At 33.7% G+C, this 23884-nt stretch overlaps 2 protein-coding genes across 2 annotated transcripts; both read left to right on the top strand.

Moving 5' to 3' along the window:
- Window positions 1-1461: 1461 nt before the first annotated feature.
- LOC127702048 (ficolin-1-like) lies at window positions 1462-13596 on the top strand. Its single transcript, XM_052206049.1, has 5 exons — window positions 1462-1525; window positions 1792-1919; window positions 10014-10110; window positions 12588-12752; window positions 13343-13596. Exons 1-5 carry the CDS (start codon window positions 1462-1464, stop codon window positions 13594-13596), a joined length of 708 nt encoding a protein of 235 aa, XP_052062009.1.
- LOC127702898 (uncharacterized) lies at window positions 3424-5478 on the top strand. Its single transcript, XM_052207203.1, has 2 exons — window positions 3424-3718; window positions 4289-5478. The coding sequence occupies exons 1-2, from the start codon at window positions 3556-3558 to the stop codon at window positions 4816-4818; spliced, it is 693 nt and encodes a 230-aa protein (XP_052063163.1). The 5' UTR covers window positions 3424-3555; the 3' UTR covers window positions 4819-5478.
- Window positions 13597-23884: the final 10288 nt, after the last annotated feature.

The following is a 23884-nucleotide window of genomic DNA, read 5'->3' as shown; positions in this document are numbered from 1 at the left end:
AAATCAGCCCAATATCTGAAGGCGTTTAGAAAAAAATTGCGTATAATGGTTTGTTGCGGAATGACGGAATGACGGACAAGGATAACACTATATGGCCCCGACAACTTTGTTGCGGGGCCATAAAAAAGAGCTCATCAGCAGTTTTAACAAAAATTAAATATCAACGATAAATATGTTCTTCGAACATGTGTGTATAATTAACAAATCAAAAACTTAACATTGCAAACGAGAGCTAAAAATTAATAATAGGGTTTTAAACTGTTCAATTTATTGTTCTTGGGATAAGAACCCAATTGAGTCTCAACTGTTTTGATTTTTTATGGGGAAAGGGTGGGGTGGCTCACACTAACCTTGTATAAAAACGTCGCGATAAATAAAAAAAATGTAGGACCGAATAGAGTGAAAAATAAAAATGTAGGACAATTTTTTTCATCCGAACCCCCCCCCCCCCCCCCCCCCTCTAAAACCAAATGGTAGCTCCCTAAAAAGTCTATACTTTATAGACATATCATCAGAAAAAGATGATTTCAAAATTCAGAACGAGGCTGTCCTTTTAATGCAGCAGGGTTGGTGCTTGACAAGAAAATATTTAACAGGCATGTAATATTTGTATTGTTAGATAGAGTGACGAACATGTTCGTTATATGTATGACTTCGAGAGACGTTACTTACAACCTTAATTAGGATATTCTTAGTAGTACATAATGTAAATACAGACAAATTGTAAGTGTAAAACGGTCAACGGCAATCGTGGTGTATCAGTTATCCGTGATGATATCGATATCAGTTACGGTTGCAAAGGCTTTATCACGCCCTAATCTGTATGCCGTCATGCCACGTAAAAAAAACATTTACATGAGGTATATAATAAACTGTATTACCTGTATTGCTTTGCAATTGAGAGATGTTACCAACAATCTGTAAGACCCTATCTGTTGTCTATGTAATACAATGTATGCATGAGAAATGAAGAATAAATATCTTTACGCCCAAAACCTGTTTTGTCGACAGTGACACTACAACACGTAAAGCATAATAACGAATGAAATAGCATTTACTTCGTGCTAAACTCATCAGATCGGTACTAAACACACAAAGTATTTGTACCGACCTACCAGTGAGAGAACAAACTATTTTACCATATTTCCATTACTAAAATATTCTTCAAGCATACGTATAGTATAATAAAAGGGCCTAAAATATGTATGAGGGGAACACAGGATTGGGGAAAAGACGGATTTTCGTTATTTTAGATTATATATGATAAATTGTAACGATTCTTCCTATTTTAAACCTTATTTCTCTCTATTCTTGGTTTTGTTCACCAATTTAACTCTTGTCTTTGTTTTTCATGCCCGTTATCTATTATCATGTTTTACATAATGTAAGTCTAGGTGAATTCAAAAATATTATGCATTTAATGTTTTTAATTTAAGGGATATGTTTTTATGGAGAAGAAGCATGGACACAGGCAAAGGATTAAAAATTAAAATGTTTGGCATGATTTATGTTATTTCTGTCGCTAGTATTTTTTTCTGAACAATGCTATTATAGATAATTTCATATTCAAAAGTTATCTAATTAAAATGTATAATTGTTTTAATACATAACGATAGCAATGCCAACTTTAAGCCTCAATAAAAAAATGTAAGTTACACCAACCCCATCTACTTCAGAATAGTATGTGTGTTATAGTTATGTGTGACTTGGCGATAAAGGACACTTTTATAATAAGATGAAGTAAAAGGTATTTCAGAATTCAATATATCATCATTGTGTGTCTCATTGTAGAAGGAAGGCCTATTGATTGTAATGATATTCCTGTCAAATGTCCAAGTGGAGTATATAAGGTGTTTCCAAATCAAACACAAGGATTTGATGTTTATTGTGAAATGAATTTAGACGAAGGACACTGGACGGTGAGTAAGATTAAAAAAATTGATAAAACAAAAAGCGTTTCACAACAGATCCTTTTAATAGTATAATAGAATACTTTAATGAATTGGATTGTTCCGATTATTTAGTTTTCCAATTCCCTTCACTCAAAAATTATATAGCATTTTCCAGAACACTTAGCCTTTAAGTTTGAAATGCACAGATGATGATGATTATCGTAGATTGATTTATTTCCATTGTCTCAGAAATCTCCTATTCTCATTATGTAGCATTTTTTTATTTGTCAATTGTAATTTTTTGTTAAACCAAAACGGTATCACACTTCCGGAAAAGATGTATCGAGCTTGGTTTACCTCAAAATTGTCTAAAACAGAATAGTAATAAATAGACTAAGAGAACAGAACAAAAAACTAAACCACAAAAGTCAACAAAAACAATCCAAAGAAGTCATATGCTTAAAGAAATACAAAGAATTAAACACCTTCTACAGTACACCTGACCAAATTAAACATTCAAAAAGTAAAGATTGAACGACACCAGGGTAAACTCGGAATGAAGTTTCTACGTCACAATAAACCAGCCGTGAGCAACATTTTTTTTCTATGATACCATACCCTTATCAAATATAAAATAATACTCGAATTCTTTAACTTTGAGGTATTAACCTTGCTATTGTCCGAATAGCCAGTAAGTAAGTTTTATTATCTTAAAATACAAGAAAATTTTTGCTTCCATTACGTTTTTTGTTTAACTATAAACTGGTAAATAGTCTTTTACCGGAATATGTTTGCTTCCAGTAAATATTTCATACCCTGCTAATAGACAATTTCGTGGAAATAGCAAATTTATTCATCTATAACATGTATAATAGTATATAAAATACATGCTGAGATATAATAACTACAGCTTAAATATTGAGAATTGAACGACAATATACTACATTTCTGTTAATAAGGGACAATATATAACTGCTAATGTTTGTACTGTTAGAAATGTGATTTAATGTCAATATATATTCAAATGTTTCGCATCAGTTTTTAAAGGCAGTGCTTTAATGCCTTTCTAGTTGCCTGGTTAATCCTTCCTTCCGCGATATCCAACTTATCTACGTGGGGGGTCGTTAGGCTCCAAGTAGATCCGGAAATGTTGAATTCTCTCCTCTTCTTATTGTGATATAAAATGTTTTTTGTTTCATTTCATTTACATTGGGAAATAGAGAAACGATCATTGTGTTTTGTTAGTTTTAAAAACTTTTGATATATTTGTATTTTGCATTATAAGCAGTCAACCGATTGACAAACTAGAATTATTTGAATTCCGTGTGGAAAGAGCTCGGGTTAATTTCGAGTGTTATCTGCAATCGATATGTTTATAAATCATTTCAGTCGTTGATATAATGATTAAAGGTCGACTGAACATGAATTATATTATACAATTTAAAGCTCATTTCTGTTTATGCACGTGAACCCGTCTTACGTTATTGTTATTTCGCAGTTATATAAAGTAGCAGATTATCGTTCCTGAATAGATGGCGCCGTGGTAGCCGATCCTGTTCCGCAACTTCCGGTTTGTGCACTGTGCAACTATTTCAGTTACATTTTTAATTAACGATGCTAGGTACTTGTTGTTGTGTACCTGGATGTCATTTAAGAGGAGGACATGCATTTCCAAATGACTTTAAAAGTAGGAAAAGTTGGATCAACGCCATGGCCCATACGCACATTGGACGAGAACACGATGAAATCGTGGAGTCCATCTCAATCAGCTGTTGTTTGCAAGGCACATTTTACTGAAAAAGACTACGTGCAGGAAACTATTCATGGTAAAACTCTATTTTCTTTTTGAAATATATAGTTATATATGTAATCGCCATGCGAATAAACCAAAGTCTGTTTACAACCGCAATTATCGTTTTAGAATAAAAGGGGGTGGTTAATTCAAGACGTCATAATTTTTTGGATTACGATTCAATGTGATCTGTTTGAGATTTTTTGGTGATTGCTACAATTATAATGATTTCTTACAAGAGGTATATCATACTGAGAATTATTTTAGCAGTAATTATGCTAATGTAGTAATGACAGGAATGCATAAGCTATGCCTCATAGACTTTCTTGAAAAATATCAATGACAATGTTAACAGGAACAAAACAATGACATGCTCTCATCTATATTATAGTTATTTAGGTACAAACAATGTATGTTTGTTGCATAAGTCTCTCATTGTTTGTCCTTTGGATTTACATAACATACATTGAATCAGGCAAACATAGTTTTATCCAGATTGTAATGAATAAATCTAGTTAATATTTCGCCAGGTAATACAAAGTATACATTGCTAATGGAAGTTCATTTAATTATCAAAAAACTAATGTTTTATAACCTTTTTCAGGGCGCAAACCCACCATTCAGAGACTTAAGTCTACTGCCATTCCCAGCCTATTTTCCTGGACCAAGCAAGAGACTGAATCGTCCGCAAAAAGAAAAATCAGGGCAGTTTCCTGTGAAAACAAAAGAACTAAACTTGATGAATATTGTAGTAGAAATCTAGAGGAAAGTTTTGATTGTAAAGTTGGTTTTCCTGAAGAAGTCATTCATACTGCAGAAAGGATTTATGACTGTCCACCACCAACTGCCGAGCTAATGTTGAACTTCACAGATGGAATTATGCAAACACCATCAATGCCTATGTTTTCAGCAGAGAGTTTTGAAATGAAGACACGTGACACAGCCATGCATTTTTATACCGGTTTAGAGTTGTATACTAAATTTTTATTTGTTTTGACCACACTTGGTCCAGTAGCACATTGTTTGAGATACATATATTTTCAAATTGATAGGGTGTCAGTTGAAAATCAGTTTTTTATGACTTTGATGAAATTGAGGCATTATACAACCAATTTTGAACTTTCTAGATTCTAGATTGAATCTAGTGTTAAGAATATTGTGTATACATGGATTGTTTTTATGTCTAAACAGTGGTGTGAGGCTAACACTTGGCCATCTAGTGGTTTAGTCAGGTATTTTTCACCATCCAACTTCAAATTAAAGTTTCCTACGACTTGGATTATTATTTACAGCACAGAATATCCCGTGATAAAACCTAAAGCTCCTAGAGCTCAGGCAACCTTTTCATCATATAAAAACAGAAACACTGAAAATACTTGTATGTTCGACACCTGTTGGTTTAGTCAACTATGTCTCTAATGCATATGTTGGTTCTACCAGTGACTATGAAATAGTTGAAAGATGTAGAATAGTTCAATTATGTGATCCAGGTGACAGTGTGATGGCAGACAAAGGTTTAAATGTGCAAGATTTGTTTGCTAACTTTTTTCAAAAAAAGAAACAGAATTAGTTCCAAAACTCTTATACGGGATAGAAAAGTCTCCAATTAACATGTGCACATAGAGCGAATTATTGGACTTGGCAAAACATACAAAATTCTAATAAATCTTATGAATGGAACTGAAACAAAACTTTCATCTGAAATAACATTTAGTTGTACTATGTTCATGATGTTGTGTAATTTTAGAACTTGTATTGTGCCAAAGGATGCATAAATAAAAGTGACGCAATGAATTTTGTTCTGATATATATATATTTATTTTTAGCCAGCCGGACATTTTATATATTATCCCGATTTTAATCACTTAAGACTAAATAAATAAAAGGCAATTATGGTAATCAGTTGCCGAGTTGGCCATCCCAATGATTGACATTAAAAAAAAACGATATTAAACTTTCTTAGATTCAAATTCGAAGTTCTGACGTAAACTGTTAAATTGGCAGTGCATCATTCGAAGTGTGCAACATCAGCGTACTTATCTCTGCTTAGACTCTTTATTTGTGCAAAATAACGTTGTCAAAAACTTTACTTTCGTTTTTAAATCTAAACCGGATGTTATCTTGACAATGGTAAAACATGGACAAGAGACGGATACGTAAATTCCGTGTACGTTTGCAAAGCATGAATGAGTGTAAGTAGCTCTTTCTACGTTATTTCTTCAAGAAAATATTCGAAATAAACGTGAGATAAAGGTATCAATGACAATTTAAGCATTTTTTGAAGAAATTAGGATGCATAATTAAATTTCACACCTGCGCACATGCGCACACGTGTACTAGTTCAAACAGAGACATGTCTCTGGTTCAAACAACGTGGTTACGACGATTTTTCATTTTCACCTTTTTAATTTTTTCATCAAATCATATTTGTAAACGTATTTCTGATAATTTAAATCTTTTTGACTAAATTAATTACATGCAAACCGCTGAAATGTAAGAAAATAACTTTGAATAGACCGATCAATGTCCGGTTCAAAATAGTTTACCTGTCACCTGAACAGGTAAATTCAGCTGTTCGACAACTAATTAGCCTTGATTAAAATGAGAAGGTATTAAAGTAGGGGTTGTTTTGATAGTACTTAATGATCATGTCACTTTTATGACCGGAAATGTGTGGCTGTTAAAGGCAAAAGATTGGGTCAAAAAGATCGTGAATTATGTTAAAATGACCGTCTCTTAAGCCTTGAAAACTAAAAAGTAGATGTCCGTTTCATGCTTTGCCCAGCCGGACTTTTACCGGACATTATACAAATGTCCGGAATATATGACCGTTTTGGAAGCCTTGATTTATAATTACATGCACATGTAAATTGTAATGCATATGAAAATAAGGAGATGTGGTATGATATTCAGTGAGTTTATCGAACTTAAGTGCATAAGAAATGGGTTTAAGCAGTTATAGGTGTTTCTGTCACCGTACAATCTCCAACAATGAGAAAAACTTGTACCGTGTAAAACATTTCAGAGATCTTCTTACTAAGTTTTGTTGTCTCACCTTGACTTTGGTGAATTGTTTATATCTGTTGATGTAAATATAAAAAAGAAGATGTGGTATGATTGCCAATGAGACAACTCTCCACAAGAGACCAAATGACACAGAAATTAACAGCTATAGGTCACAGTACGGCCTTCAACAATGAACAAAGCCCATACCGCACAGTCAGCTATAAAAGGCCCCAAAATGACAATGTAAAACAATTTAAACAAGAAAACTAACGGCCTAATTTATGTACAAAAAATGAACGAATATAACAAATATGCAACACATAAACAAACAACAACCACTGAATTACAGGCTCCTGACTTGGGACAGGCACATACATGTACATACAGAATGTGTCGGGGTTAAACTAGTTTGAAGGCGCGCCAACCCTCCCCCTAACCTGGGACAGTGGTGTAACAGTACAATATAAGAACAAACTATAAAAATCAGTTGAAAGAGGTTTAACTCATCAGATGGATAAATACAAATACAAGTGGACGTGGTCGGGTAGTTGTACATCCAAACAACAAATAGACACTAAGTACAGATCTGAGAGTACTCAAAGTTACTGACAGCTAGTTCAAAGCCACTAACAACTGATAAAAAAATCTTGCATCTAAGACTAAATTATCAATCCGTAAGCTCCCTTTAGAATTTTATAAATTTTAGATTTTACATTTCTGAGTTTTGGGGTTTTATTCATTAAAAAAGGGGGGATTTTCCAGTTTTTGTCGAGCCTGCGTCTTTTGTCGCAGAAAGCTCGACATAGGGATAGTGATGTGGCGGCGGCGTTAGCTAACTTCTTAAAAGCTTTATATTTTAGAAGGTGGAAGACCTGGATGCGTCATACTTTGTATATGGATGCCTCATGTTACGAAGTTTCCGTCAGCCACATGTCCAATGTCCTTGACCTCATTTTCATGGTTCAGTGACTACTTGAAAAAAAAGTTAACATTTTTTGTAATGTTAAATTCTCTCTTATTATAAGTAGTAGGATAACTATATTTGGTATGTGCGTACCTTGCAAGGTCCTCATGCCCGTCAGACAGTTTTCACTTGACCTCGACCTCATTTCATGGATCAGTGAACAAGGTTAAGTTTTGGTGGTCAAGTCCATATCTCAGATACTATAAGCAATAGGTCAAGTATATTCGGTGTATGGAAGGACTGTAAGGCGTACATGTCCAACTGGCAGGTGTCATCTGACCTCGACCTCATTTTCATGGTTCAGTGGTTATAGTTAAGTTTTTGTGTTTTGGTCTGTTTTTCTTATACTGTATGCAATAGGTCTACTATATTTGGTGTATGGAATGATTGTAAGGTGTACATGTCTAGCTGGCAGGTCTCATTTGACCTTGACCTCATTTTCATGGTTCAGTGGTCAAAGTTAAGATTTTGAGTTTTGGTTTTTTTTTCTAATACTATATGCAATAGGTCAACTATATTTGGTGTATAGAAATATTTTATGATCTATATGTCAGTCGCGCAGGTTTTATTTGACCTTGACATCATTTTCACAGTTCATTGCTCAGTGTTAAGTTTTTATGTTTTGGTCTGTTTTTCTTAAACTATAAGCAATAGGTCAACTATATTTGTTGTATGGAAGAATTGTTAGCTGTACATGCTTGCCTGGCATGGTTCATCTGACCTTGACCTCATTTTCATGGTTCATTGGTCAATGTTTAATTTTCTTGGTTAATGTTAAGTTTATGTGACAGTTGTAATAAAGCTTTATATTAAGGACTATCAACATAATATCAGTGATTAGTAAAGAAGGCGAGACATTTCAGCGTGTGCACTCTTGTTGGACAAAAACTCAAAAATGCTTTAAGCAGTTCGCATGAAACTTTGGTGAATTATTTATAACTATTGATGTAATCTCCCTATAGATTTTCATAAATTTCAAATATGACATTGAGAAGAAATTGAACTTTATTTGTTTATAGTCTGGCAACAGATTTATTAAGTATTGCACAACAGCAAGAAATCTTTAATTGAATATAAATTCAATTCATATAACCGATTTCAAGTTCTTTGACTACATTTATTCAGAAACTATAATATGTCAAATATTTAATTACAATCCAAATTCAGACCTGTATCAAGCTTGAATATTGTGTCCATTTTTGCCCCAACTGTTCAGGGTTGGACCTCTGCGGGTGTATCCAGCTGCGCTCAGCGAATTAGTTTATTTCTTAATTAAGAACTCCTTTTTTCATTCATAAATTACTTTAAACTTGGAAATATAATTTTGCTTGGAGTTATAGTTTCTTAAAAAAGTATTGTCATTGAAAGAGTTGACATGTTGCAATGTACATTTATTCTACATAGTTCTATGGTACAAAATCAAAAGTTTATATAAAAGAAAGAAGTCAAAGGTTTCCCATCATAGTTAAGTTACATACATTTTTTTTTGTACCTGAGGTCGTTGAATATAGATCATTATATAAATAAGGAGATGTGTTATGATTGCCAATGAAACAACTATCATCCATACTTAACAGTAACAAACCACATTTGCAGAGTTGAATAAAATACAGTTGATAACATTTACTTATTACTAAAAAGAAAATGCCTAACTATTTTAAACAGTATTTGAATATCAATAATATGGTCATTTTTATAAACTTCCTGTTACAAAACTTTGAATTTTTCGAAAAACTAAGGATTTTCTTATCCAAGGAATAGATTACCTTAGCCGTATTTGGCACAACTTTTTGGAATTTTGGGTCCTCAATGCTCTTCAACTTTTTACTTGTTTGGCTTTATAACTATATTGATCTGCGCGTCACTGATGAGTCTTATGTAGACGAAACGCGCGTCTGGCATATTAAATTATAATCCTGGTACCTTTGATAACTAATTTGACTATAAACATAGATAAAAAAAGGTACAAACTGGACATAATGCACTAGTTCATAAACAAGTGAGAACAATCACCTTCATATAGTGCTCAGAATATGACATTCATATAACTTGTTCAATATCATTAGAGAACTCTAAATCTTAAATACTGAAAGCCACCTCTGATAAGTACACTGTACTATGCAAGATAATGATATAACTGGACTAAAAATACACACAACCGGTAATTAACTGCCTTTACAGCGCTTTCACGCTTTGATTTGTTTGTTGTTGCTACATTTCAGAGTACACATAGGGTACAAGACGTGGTCTGATTTTGACACGATAGAAGTTTTCACATACCTTTATAAACCTCTAACGATAGTGTGTATTGCACTACTCCCTGTGTTAAATTGTCATATATATATGTATTATTTTACAGGTTTTTCAAAGAAGAGAAAATGGCTATGTTGACTTTGACCGCGGATGGAATGAGTACAAATTAGGATTTGGGAACCCTAAGCATGAGTTTTGGCTCGGTTAGTTTGCACATGATTAAAATGTATTTTACAATTATTATAACTATCAGTTAAAAGTTGAATCAACTGTCTTTTCTTGCAAATCAGGTCAATTTTTAGTTTACATTGATTGAATAATACACCTAATTTTAATCAAACTACAGTTAATGATATTTCTTGAAATTAAAAATGCATATCTTGTAAAACTCGTTTAGTCTATAATTCAACGGCAAAGCAGACGGAATCCAATAATAGACTATCATTTATTGGATAGGGTTCTTGACATAGTGACTTAAGTGGTTTAACATTTCTGCACCTATCAAAACAGGTTTAGAAAATGCTGTTTATTGAGTCATTACGTAAAAAGTCGGAACTAAGCAAGGATATACATACTACAAAATGTCTTTCAAAAATTTCCGAATAAAGGAAAATACTTTAAGCACTATAAAACGTTTAATTAAAGTGCATGGGACAATATTTTATTCTTTATTTGGCAAATTTTGAATAGTGTCGCATTATAAGGACATTTGTAAAAAAAAAAAAACCGTCTCGGTGGTTTCGTACTTGTGTGCTTATCTCCAGTCGGAGAGCTGTGTATTTCATTTCCGACAAGGTTAAACCAAAAACTGTACAATTGACATGTGCTGTTTTGTGCTATGTTCACTGCATTTGGGAATTAGGTTTTAATACCAAATTTTGACTGATCGGCTCGGATTCAGAATATTATGTGTCAATGTAGGGTATGATATGTCTTTCCGAAGGTTTTAACTTTATAAACGAGCGCATTGATCAGTGTCGCGGATTAGTACAAAGCACGGACATTTTCTCTACGTGATATTCATGTAATATTTGCCACTGGAGGTTCAAAACCAATCCACCCATTATAAAATTGTTGGCGTCATCATATTATAGAAATTTTTCATAACTTCAGTAAGGTTTATGTCAATAGAACATTCAATGCAAAAAGTAAAATCACAAAAATACCGAACTCCGAGGAAAATTCAGAACGGAAAGTCCCTAATCAAATGGCATAATCAAATGATAAAACACATCAAACGAATAGACAGCAACTGTCCTATTCCTGACTTGGTACAGGCATTTTCAAATGAAGAAAATGGTGGATTGAACCTGGTTTTATATTTACTTGTATGGCAGTCGCATCAAATTCCATTATATTTACAACGATGCGTGAACAAAACAGACATAATAGGTAAAAATTGTCAAAATCTGGGTACAGCAGTCATCACTGTGTCACAATCTCAATTAGAACAAAAACAAACAAATATTTAACAAAGAAACACAAAAAGCATCTATCAAATTGAATTGCTTACTTACATGTATATATGTAATTTAAATCCACCCATAAAGGATTGACATATTTGAAGTCCTGTCACTGAATGGCAAGGTTTACATCAACTCTAGTGTAGAATCGCGTGTTTGACGTCAGAATGTAAACGTCACACAGGAAGAAATATAAAATAATTTTGCAACCGAAGTTCAAAATAGTCATGTTATGGATATAAAAGTGCCGCAAAGCACTTCCGACAAGGTTTGAACTAGGGACATATGGAAATTTTTGGATACTGGATAGCAAAAAGGCAAAATCGTAAATGGAGTGGTTGTCAGACATATCTTTTTTTATTTATTTCTGATACCAAAGCTGGAAACAAACTCTTGATCATGATAATTTTCGCAGGTCTATCAGTTTCAACAAAATTGGTAATACAATATATATTTTCCTGTCCAATATATGATCGGTTATTGCATATTAATTAAAATGTCATTTGATCGTTTTAATAAAACGTATCCATTGTGTGTTTTTTTTTCGAATACCTTCGTGTTTAACGGACTTTAAAGTTTTTAATTTATGCGCGCGAGTACCCTTACATTAGCACTGTGTTTCTTTTTGTCAAATTTGTTTTGATTCGTGTCAATCTAATTAGTGTAGCCCTTTCCAACTAAGTTTAACTGTTCGTTCTTACATTGTGTTGTTACACCTCTGTTTCAGCTTATGGTGATGGTTGTGGGCTCGCAAACTTGTTTGACCCCGCAACATTCTGTATATGCATGTACAAAGTCAGCAGCTGTGCTTCAATGGTTGTCGTTGCTTTTCTTTCTGTCGTACTTGTAGTAGTAGGTAATTGTTTTATCATAAATGAGACCGTTGGTTTTCTAGTTCGAAATCATTTACATTTAATATTGTCAGGCCTTGTTCCGCTTTCTATGAGGAATGGTATTGCTCATTGTTTAAATACTTTTAGATGTATACATACATAACTGACTTTCAAATGTCTGTGTTGGAGCGTTCCTGATAACAGTTAGTTCAGAAAAGCGTTTCCGACACACGAAATTTATCAAGTATTTTTTTTTCTCATTTAAGGCCATGCGATAAAATATAGTTACTTATATACACATTCAAGTCATTTCGTCTCTGTTTGGTGATTGTCTCATTTGCAATCATCCTATATCTTTTATTGTTTATTTTTCGTTATTTTTAGGCAACGAAAATTTGCACTCTCTAACATCACAACACAACTATGAAATGAGGATCGATTTAATCGATTTCGATGGAAACACGGCATTTGCAAAATATGAAGTTTTTGCAATTGGAGATGAAAGTTCGAAGTTCAAACTAACCGCTATTGGATATCATGGTACTGCAGGTACTTATTTGGTGTTTATGATATTTTAATCAATCTCCCATGCAGAGTTATCGGTCTTTGCTCTCTCTCAATTGAGATTGGTATTTAGATATTCATAGTGTTTTTTTAAGTTGTATGGGTTCAATGTACTTAACTCGATGTGATGAATACGAAACGTGAATCATTTCATGTATTAATAGAATGTCGAACTTTTTATTAAGGTTTTATAATTAAAGTAATACAAATAGCTTGTGATTGAAAAATTTCAACAGTTATTTATATAACTAGATAGATACTGGCACATCTTCCTTAAGGAATTTATACCTTATCTTCCTTAAAGAATTTATACCTCATTTTCGTTATGGAATTAAGACCTTTACTTCCTTAAGGAATTTATACCCTAACTTACTATTATTATAGGAAATATTGTATGTCAATTTCAAACTTGAGCAACCCGAACTCTAACAAAACAGGGTTGGACTCACGCAAAGTAACCTCTAAAATGAAATAGTTTACATTTAATACACATCTAGCTATTTAAATGTTCTTCTAGAAATAAGAGCAAAACAAATTAGCAGGGTTCAATTTTTGATGGAGTATTTTATTTACAGGTAACAGCTTGGAACATCACAACGGCCATGGTTTCTCTACAAAGGATAGCGATAACGATAACCACTCTAGTCACTGTGCTACAATGTATCCCGGAGCCTGGTGGTTTAATACATGTGTAACATCTGATCTGAATGGTCAGTATTTTCTAAAGACACCGGACTCCCCCCATTGGGGCGTTTACTGGCGTGCTTGGAAAGGATCAAACTATTCTTTGAAAGGCTCATTGATGATGATGCGTAGAGTGTCAATTTAGAACTCGCACATTATAATTTTTTAATAAAATAAAAGTATTTAATTAAATAGCATTAAATTTGTAGATGCATCGATCCAGTTTCATCAGACTCAAATTTAGTTCGTGAGAGAATCGACACAGCTTACACATCTATGACAAATTTGATTTATTCTTACTATAATATCGCCTCAACTGCGCAACGTTTACTTCATATTCTTACACAGGCAGATAGATGTAAGAAGATGTGATATGAGTGCCAATGAGACAACCTCCCATCCAAGTCACAATGTGTACAAGTAAATAATTAAATCATTATATATCAAACTACGGCCTTTAACACGGAGCATTGGCTCACACCGAACAGATAGTATGTTACTATTAACGCAAACATTTGCATTATAACGCAAACATATTGATTTCAATTATTAATTAAGTTTTTGTAAATTTGTAAATTTAACAAAAATCGTCGGTTACAAACGCGCAAGTTGTTGTATAAAGATGGTACTCAGAATAGAATCTTGTGCGGCTTCTGGTTGGATGATACAGGATTGGAATTACCTTTAATCGAAAAGCTTATCCAATTAGGTTTTAGAAAATACAGAAAATAGAATCCACATTTTACAAAGTATAGAAAATATTTCAATATCTGCATGTCAGAGTCATTAAAAATCTGCCTTTTTCATTTAGCGAATAAATAGACGATGTTTTTTCAACTGCAGTTTAGGTCATATTTTGCCAAAAAACATATTTTTTTGGTTGTTATGAAAATTAAACTCTGACATTTTAGTAACAGGAACTGCTATCAATTTTGTCCTAGTGTATATAGTCTTTGAGAAATAAAATATAAAACACCACTGGTGCCCTATGAAAAATGCATTACTAATAATAACGCTATTGGAACCCTAAGCCCATCTTCGCAAGCCAAGGGTTACGATTCAGTCCCCTCCTCTCCGTATTGCCAGATTAAGCCAACATTTGTGATAACAATGTTACGCCATCTATCGGTTGATATAAGTCACGCCCATTCCGAATACATTATACTTGACCAATGGTAGCACTTGAACTCTCTTCAGTGTGGAGGTGTAAAAATATAGCGTTTAGAGAAAACTGGTCCATCGAAATCTCCACACCCAAGGAACGAGTTGGATCCATTGTCACATTGGTGTTTATTGGACGAGTCTTATAAATTCAATGATTCGCTACGAAATTAACCAATAATATTGACGGGATCCTTCGGCTGAGAAGATGCCCTTAGTCTGGTCACGTAACTGTAAAATTGAAGTTGTCTCCCTTTCTCCACTTAGTTCAATTTTCAAATAGCGTGTTGTACGATGGAGAGAGTTTTCACTTATATGTACACATTTCGGGGGTTAAGATTCGTTTGCCATTAAGCATTGAAGATAATATTTGTAAGATTACCAAACATGATTTTGTGTGGTCTCATTAATAACTCAATTATTGTTTGTTAAAATGAATGATCTGTGTCATATGTGTGGCATTAGAAATGATCGATCAAGAATAGCAGTTTTAAAACTTTTACCTAGGAAAGCACATTACAGCAAATAAGTGAAAACAAAATATGCCATGTTAAAAATCTCTTGAAAGATGCAGATTCAAGAATGTCAACAAGGTTGTTGCAAACGGACGGACCGACGAAAAAGCAGACGGATGAATAAGCATTGTGTTACTACTACCCTTCGAAGCATCGCTGTAGAAAGATAACTATTCTGACAATAAGAAAGCTGTGGAGGGAAGAAAAATGTAATGAAAATATTGAATTTCAAGTACCGAAAACGTTTGTGGTAAATCATTTCTTTATATAAACGTGTAATTTCTAAATATATTTTTAATTTCCCTTTTGATTTTGAAAGTGTTCATCCAAAATGCATTGATTGGATTTTCCGCAGGTAAAACAGTTGTACTTAGCGCTATTGTCTCTGTAATGACCAACTTTTATCGGTGGTTTCTTTTTTATCGGAAGATTAAGATATAATAAAATCAAAGAGAAAATATTATTACCTTTGACCGGTGATATGTTTACACTTAGAAATCTAAGTCTAAGAATACTACAGGATTCTCCCCTAACTTAGACATCATCACATCAACTAAACGAATGTTTTTCTTTTGTAAACGAATGATTTTACTCAACAACATCACATACATATATATATTTGATCATAATTTGATAATTTGAAAACAAAAATACATACCAGTACTAAGAGTCTCATTAAAACAATAAATTCCTACATCATTTTAATGACTGCAAGATGAATAAAGAGTTGCTCCTTGGTCTTTGCAGTCAACCAACTTACTTTCAGTTCCTTTGCATGCCACATAGCTATTCCATATCTTTCCTGTGCCACTTAAAACTGTAGTACCTAAAGAATTGCCATATCTGTTGAAAATAAAAAGAAATAATAATACTTCTCTCAAATAAGACTGAAAAAAAATCAACCAATAAACTAAAACAAAACGTCAAACATCCTATGTTTATACCTGTAAGTGAAATTATTCCTCATGACATAAAGAGATAAAACCTCTTCTATTGTTACACGCTGTTTTAAAGTCAGATCTTAATAATGTTTGTTTTATTGTAGACACGTTTAGAAAATAGAATAAAAAACTCATCAAAGATATCTGGGAACAGGATAACAACTCCCCCTTTTTTTGTCCTTTCGTCACACAACAAATTCATTGCAGGTATTGAACTTTTCATGCATGGTACATTTACATTACTGTCAATCGGATAAAGAAACTTCATAAAGAGGCCCGGCATCACGAAAAATTTTTAAACAAAAGAACACCCGGTCTACGCTATTTCAAAATAATAAACGCATAACAAATATGACAGACAGGAACCCGCGACAGCCATTGAATCGCAGGCTCTTGTACTTCGGGACAGTGGTGTAACAGCGCATCATAATAACAAACTGTAAATATCAGTTGGAAATGGCTGAACTCATTAGATTGGCACGAAGCACAAAAATCAACAAGCATATGGAAAAATGACATAAGTACCGATCTAAGTAGAGTATTCACAGTTTGGGAAAGCTGATTTAAAAACTATTACAATTTTTTAATAAATCATGTTCACACAGACTAACGTATCAATCAGCACAGAGCCAACGGATTAAATATTAGGATGTCTGCAACAGTCTGAAAAAAACATGGCCTTGTGCAATGATAAAATAAAGGTGCATAGTATACACGATGAAGGACCACACGTTTTCATAATTGTATTGCAATACATAGTTATGTTTTAATTTATCTAAAACAAACTATACGTTATTATAAGTAAAAAACAATATTCCGAGATCTTGCTACGATGTTAAATTGCTAACCTTTAAGAATAAGTTTATAGGACGGACCACTGAGTTTAAATGGATCGCATCTTAATTTACATGCAATATAAAGAAGATCATCGTTAAAATTAAGATATGATACCCCATTTGTAATAAGATTTTTGCTGGAACAGACAAACTTTCGAACACTATCTTTATATCTATGGAAGAATGCAGTAAAAGTTTTGAGTAATTTTTTGTAATGATCCCTGACTTAACAACTTACCAGTTATACATAGCTATCATTGAATGAAATTTAAACCCACGAAAACGTCACTACAGAAACGGGCATAGCGGACTGGTTTGGTAATATACACACCGTAAGAAGGGGATTTCACTGTCCAAAATGGAAAATTAACAAATCCACACTTTTGGTAAAAGAGTTCCCAGCGTGAAACTGAAATATCCTATCTAGAAAACGACAATTACTGATTTTGTATCAAATCTTGTTCAAATGAGTATCCTTAGGGGTATTTTATCAGTATCTATCTAGATAGAACATATAAAATATATGTTCCCTTTTGATACATATTGCTTGTATTTTATACAAAACGTTATTAGGTTGAGTGAATGAAGGTTTATTTGTCTGGTTGTAGTAATAAAATCACGTCCGGTCAAATATCGGTCGATAAATCACTTCCGGTTTTATAAATATCTTACATTTGACCCATACCACCACACGTCAATGTTTAAATCATAGTACTTTGATAGTTATTAATTTGAAGCATCTTTTGGTCCTCGGACCTTATTTATGATTAATTTTGAAATGTTAAGTCTTTTTTGGCGTCCTTCCTTAACCTTACTTGGCATCCGTCCATTGTGATGTTGCTTGACTTTGTAAAATTTCATTCATTACCAGTCATTACTTAATATTTATCACTTATCACTAAAAGTCTCTCAGAGAGTTATTTATTTGCGCTACAAAGGGCACACTGGTATAAATCACTGCTGATAATCTCGGCATGGGGTCCAGTATCAGCTTTATAAGATTAAAGTGCTCCCAAATACTCCATGCTTGCCCCCAATATCAAATCATGGAGTCGTACCTGGACAGGATGTACCAACGCTGGAGAGCCGAGCCAAGGAGGAGGGGCTTATTCCTCTGAATGGTGTACAGATCGCACGGGAGTTAAATGATACTGGATAAACGATCGGGCTGAATGTAGGCAAACTTTTTAATTGGGTTAACGGAATTCAGTTGTATCCCATACAACAAAGTGCTATACAGGTGGTAAAAGGATAATCCCTCGGCCTGAATATCAGAAGTGTTCAGATATTTTACTCAGACAATATTTCTTATTGTTCTATCGTTACATTGTTGATCACTTTAGTGTATTTATATAATGGTTGATTTTTGAAATGGCGAAAAGAAGTCGCTTGTTAGCTTCTTCAGCGGATAGTTGGGAAACTGATTGGACAAAATGTTGTTTGTGTCTGGAAAGCACAACGGACCTACTGAAATCGTCAGATGAAGGATATAAAATGTTGGACAAATATATCCCTCTGTTTCATAAATTAAATGCACTCTCTATCCCTCTAGATATTTGGCGATTAAACGACGGAGAGGGAATTGAAAGCACTATGAAAAAGAAAAGTGATAAGTACCATATTTAAGCAGAATAAAGTTTAACAATACAAAACTTGAGAAACCCAGAAACGCCATATGCCACCAATGCCACCTGGAAGTTCGAGTGCATGTAAGTCACCTAAACGTTTTAAAAGTACTCCTCGTTTGAAAGAACAACAACCAGATCCCGTTGAAAATGTGCATAACTGTTTCATTTGTGATAAGGAGACGCCTTTATCCACTTTAAGAGAAACAACGACAATGAAACTGAACCAACGATTAGTGGATTGTTCCACAGTGCTGTATGATAAACAGCTGTTGGCAAAATTAAGTAGTGGTGATGTCATAGCATAAGAAATGAAGTATCACCCTTTTTGTCTCTCAGCTTTATACAATACAGAGAGAGAGAGAGAGCAAAGAAAAGACAAACAGAGGCCGAATGCAGTTGTACTCAGGGGTAAAATTCGATGAAAGAAACTGCATTAGCTGAGCTGGTATAAACATACATCTTTGAAACTCAAAGAAATTCTGAAGAGTCAGTAGTGTTTCGATTAGCAGACCTGGCAAACCTATATACGAAGAAACATTGACACAACTTGGTTCTTCTTCTACACAGGTACATTCTACGCGCCTGAAGGACAAGCTTTCGCAGAAGATGCCAGAACTAGAAGCACACACAAAAAGGCAGATATGTCTTACTATGTTTGAAAAATATATGGGACCAACTATCGGGTTTGCTTGTTATACAATGACACCATGCATATGGTAAAGATGGCCGAAATGATTCGCTTCCAGTTAACTACTAAAAAGACAACATTTTCTGGATCCTTGGTCTCTGAAGATGTCGATGACACAATACCACCTCCATTGTAACAAATAGTGAAAATGAAAGAGCATGGACCTGATATTAAATCGCAGTTAGACAACGTTTCTACAAAGTCCGACTTAGTTCTGGCCCAACTATTAATGTTTAATTACCATCAAAACACCCAGAAAGTTCCTGTACAACACAGACATTCAGTTAAATCCAGGAAGAAACAGCTCATAGATATATTATTTCAACATGGGGTATGCATCTCTTATGATCGAGTACTGGAAATATCAACTCAACTAGGTGAACGTTATTTGAATGAGGATGTTGTTTTTCCTCCTTTATCAGAGGTCAAAGTGTTTACCACAGTTGCGGTTGACAACATAGACTGCAACCCAAGCTCAATAACATCGAAATCATCTTTTCATGGGGCCAGAATCTCTATTTTTCAACATCCTATGAAAACAAAATGTTAGCGTTAAAAGGGATCAGATAATATTTTCTACAAGTAAACCAAAATCTAAAAAGGTACCTGAACTCCCTGATGCTAACATGAATATGAAACCTGCATATCTTAAAACAAAATCAGAACCCCTTATTCTGCCCAAGAAAATAACTGGCTTTCAAAACCAAAACTATTTATTCGTGAGTTTAAAGAATGAGTATGAGTCATGGTTAAATACGGTTAGGTTGACGGGTAAAGATATTACAGAAAACATTTCATGGTCATAATTTCATTCCTCAGAGAAGCGTGGACCGACTGTTGAAGTGAGTCTTACCTGCTTAATGCCATTATTTCAGGAACAGGCTCACTCAGTTGCTACCATAAAACATTCGATGGAAGGTCAGAGATGTTGCGTCATTTTCTAATCCTGGACAAACTACAGTAATCACAGCAGACCAACGCTACTTGTTTTTGGAAGGCAAATTCAAAGGGAATGGCCAAATGAATAATTACCTATATATCAATCGGGCATATTTATCGCATATCCTTAACCCCATTATTCCTCTCGATTGTATGATCTTTTATCACCTTTACCGGCAGTGGTGATTTATTTTTACAATTTCTATCTGTTTAACATATTTGCAGGTCATTTTGTTGTATTTCAAATAGTTGTCATCACTTATATCACGCTAAAAAAAGGTGTGGATCTGTTTTCAATCTCCACTATTGAGCAAAATGATGTCAATTTTAAATTCAAGATGGCCGCCGTGAACAAAATAAAAAATATGTCGGCTACCCCTCTTATATGCTAAAGTACACCTTGAAGAACGTATATGTCAAATCCTATACTTGTATCACCATTTGCATGATTTTGTCAAATTTCGGTACAAAGCCGCCCCACTATAAATGATATTTCTTTTATCACCCCTACCGGCAGTGGTGATTTATTTTTACAATTTCTATCTGTTTAACATATTTTCAGGTCACTTTGTTGTATTTCAAATAGTTGTCATCACTTATATCACGCTACAAAAGGTGTGGATCTGTTTTCAATCTCCACTATTGAGCAAAATGATGTCAATTTTAAATTCAAGATGGCCGCCGTGAACAAAATAAAAAATATGTCGGCTACCCCTCTTATATGCTAAAGTACACCTTAAAGAACGTATATGTCAAATCCTATGCTTGTATCACCATTTGCATGATTTTGTCAAATTTCGGTACAAAGCCGCCCCACTATAAATGATATTTCGAAATACGAAATTCAAATTTCCGCAACATTCATACTTTAACTGTAAACTCAGAATTGTTTGCAATGTTTCTATCCTTGCTAACATTGCGACGGGATAGGCTTAGCAAAATTATAAACCCGCATCTACATTGATAGCTTTATTTGCTTGCACCATTGCGTTTAATGCAATAATTAATCTCGGATTTGTGTCCATTGTTCATATATCGTAATAACAAAGGCATGCAGAAATTTAGAGTATTCATACAGGAATCAAGTGACTTTATGTCAGATTTTTCTGTTTACACCAATTATTTTTACAATAGAATAACAGAGCATCTTTAATGATATGACAACGCTATTTGTCTACCTTGGCTTGAAAGATGTCGAGGTCTTCTCTAATGAAATGACCATATGGATCATATCTTTACTTCGATGTTTTACAGTCTCATGTTGACGGCTTTTTCTTTTCTATTCTGACGTAGGATATAACTTACGTTTTGACAATCTTTTACTGGTTTTTGTATATTTATATAAATAAGAAATTATATGTTGCGCTATGTTATCAGGATATGTAGGTGTAAAGTTTTGAACGGTAGAGCTATAAATACTTAGTACTTAATAAGTTGATATAGTCAATACATCTGTTAATGTATTTAATTTTAAAATATGAGTTTATTACCACCAGGTTTGTGAATACTGGAGAACAGCTTATAGTCACAATAAGCTGATGTGATATATTTACAACTGCATAGTGGACTAGTACACGATATTGTTTCACACTCGTTATAAATATTATGTAATTTTCTTATTGATATTCGACCCAGTTTGTATCAGAATTCGTCTACCATTAATATTGCTTTTAGATAAAGATAAAAAATCACCAATTGCAAAATTAGTATGAAGTTGAGTTGTTGATTGCAATTAATACGTTTGTCGTGAGACCTACGGTAACGTTGTCTTTTATCAACAGAAAAAAGTTTAAGATAGAATCCCTTGTACCATGATATTGTCATTTACAACGAAATACTGTAAATTCAGGAATGTGTGTGTGCATTTATAATTGCGATTGGTTAACAATGGACAAAAATGATAGATAAATTGTTAAGATTTCAGGAAATGATGCATTTATTTAATGCTAACAAAATTTAAAACGCGAGATTTTATGTTTGCGAAACCTATCCCGTCGCCATTTCTTTGCAATGATAATCACATTACAAAAATGTTTCTGAATTTATAGAATGCTTTCTGTAGTCGATTATTCGAAGACGTTCGCAACTTTTACGGGAATCTTCAAATTGTTTATCTGGTTGTCCAGGGTTTGTTGTGGAGATCTTCAAGTGGTTGAATCATCATTGGGGTATCTAGTTTAAAAAAAATGTGTTCAAAAATGGTTAAATTTGGCCAAGTAGTTTCAGAGGAGAAGATTTTTATAAAGGTTAACAGACGACGACGACGACGACGACGGACGATCGACGATGGACGCCAAGTGATGAGAAAAGCGCTTTTAGCCCTTTGGGCCAGGTTAGCTAAAAAGGAGTCCCTACTTTTGCCTGTGTCTCATATAGATAAATTTAATATTTTCTACAATTTACAGATATTGTTTATTTCAGTGACTTGGTTGGTCAAGCGGTTTTTTTGTGATTTAGATACTGACTTAATATGATATTGAGCATTAAATTTGCACTCTCAAAAGTGTCATGCTGGCTTGAAAGACACTTCAATAACCATCCTTTTTTGTGACTTTTGTCATATCGCATGTGACTTATGCAATTTATGTAAAGTTTAAACTGATTTGAAGTGTTATGGGAAACAACAGACACACTACATGACTTTTTTAATGTGTTATCAGAAAAAAAGCTGACATCATGGTCAAACGATTAACTGAATGTTGTTTGCGTAACGTACAAGAACTCCATTTACAACCAGGCTTGAATTCATTTGCCGCCATAGGGTAAGCAACTTCTGCTAAATTAGTAGCACTCTTCAAGTTGAAAAACGCGTCCTCAAAAGTAACATAAATTAAATATGTAGCTGATCAAAATATCACGAATCTTGATGATATCAATTTCACACAACATTTTCTTTCAATTCTAGCTGGGGTTTTTTTTTTACAAGATATGATTTTACTCTTCTCAAATATTATATTTGTACCTAAGTTGGCCATTCTTTTCAGAAGGTCTTAATCGTTCAGTATGTATGTCGGTTTTGAATGCGGAATACTTAAGTAAAGGGTAGAGAAGTAAAATCTTGCATGATATTACACATAGAGAGGAACTTATAATTAGAATTTATGAACTCTTCTTTTTTAGTATTCACATCAGATTCGGGCTGTTCTTAGAAGGCTGTTTCGTAGTAACTATGAAGTCCGATTTTATTTCTAATATAAACACGTCAAAGATGCAGATAACATAGATGTTAATATTCTGGAAAGACATTTTTACGGAGCATTTGGCAGACTTATTTCGTAGTTTGTATTCTTACAATTGTAAGGACCCACTTATGAAACCACTTATGTAATTTGGGTATCGAATGGAGTGAATGCAAATCGAATGTTTTTATCTTTGGTTGAAATTCCAAAGGAAAATTAAACAGACCTAAGTTCGTTCAGAATTTATTCTGCAGTAAGTCGCTATAGTAAATGTTAATTGTAAACGACTAAGCTTCTTTTTCACGTTTTGCAAATCGTCTTTTTAATCCCCGACTGAATCCATTAGTATATTAAATTTGCCTTTCCAGTAACTTTTGTAGAGAAGTGTTGTTGAAAATGAAAAGGTCATCAGTTATCACGATGCTAAGCGGGCTATATATATGAATTGACAACTTGGAAAATCAAGAGTTTTAGTCCTCAATATTGAGATCCTGTAACACACGTTTGTAATTGAAAATTTTATTCGCAATGGGCAAGGTATAAATA

This window comes from Mytilus californianus, unplaced genomic scaffold (assembly GCF_021869535.1).
Source record: "Mytilus californianus isolate M0D057914Y unplaced genomic scaffold, xbMytCali1.0.p SCAF_5, whole genome shotgun sequence".
NCBI classification, from domain to species: domain Eukaryota; kingdom Metazoa; phylum Mollusca; class Bivalvia; order Mytilida; family Mytilidae; genus Mytilus; species Mytilus californianus.
This window is presented reverse-complemented; position numbering and strand designations above follow the sequence as displayed.

What these genes read in the sequence shown, in the direction of transcription:
- LOC127702048 (XM_052206049.1), top strand. Translation starts at nt 1,462, where the DNA reads ATGGACACAGGCAAAGGATTAAAAATTAAAATGTTTGGCATGATTTAT. An exon ending in TAGACGAAGGACACTGGACG is followed by an intron (nt 1,920 to 10,013) that starts GTGAGTAAGATT and finishes ATTATTTTACAG; the next exon opens with GTTTTTCAAAGAAGAGAAAA. An exon ending in TGGATATCATGGTACTGCAG is followed by an intron (nt 12,753 to 13,342) that starts GTACTTATTTGG and finishes TTTTATTTACAG; the next exon opens with GTAACAGCTTGGAACATCAC.
- LOC127702898 (XM_052207203.1), top strand. Translation starts at nt 3,556, where the DNA reads ATGCATTTCCAAATGACTTTAAAAGTAGGAAAAGTTGGATCAACGCCA. An exon ending in CGTGCAGGAAACTATTCATG is followed by an intron (nt 3,719 to 4,288) that starts GTAAAACTCTAT and finishes AACCTTTTTCAG; the next exon opens with GGCGCAAACCCACCATTCAG.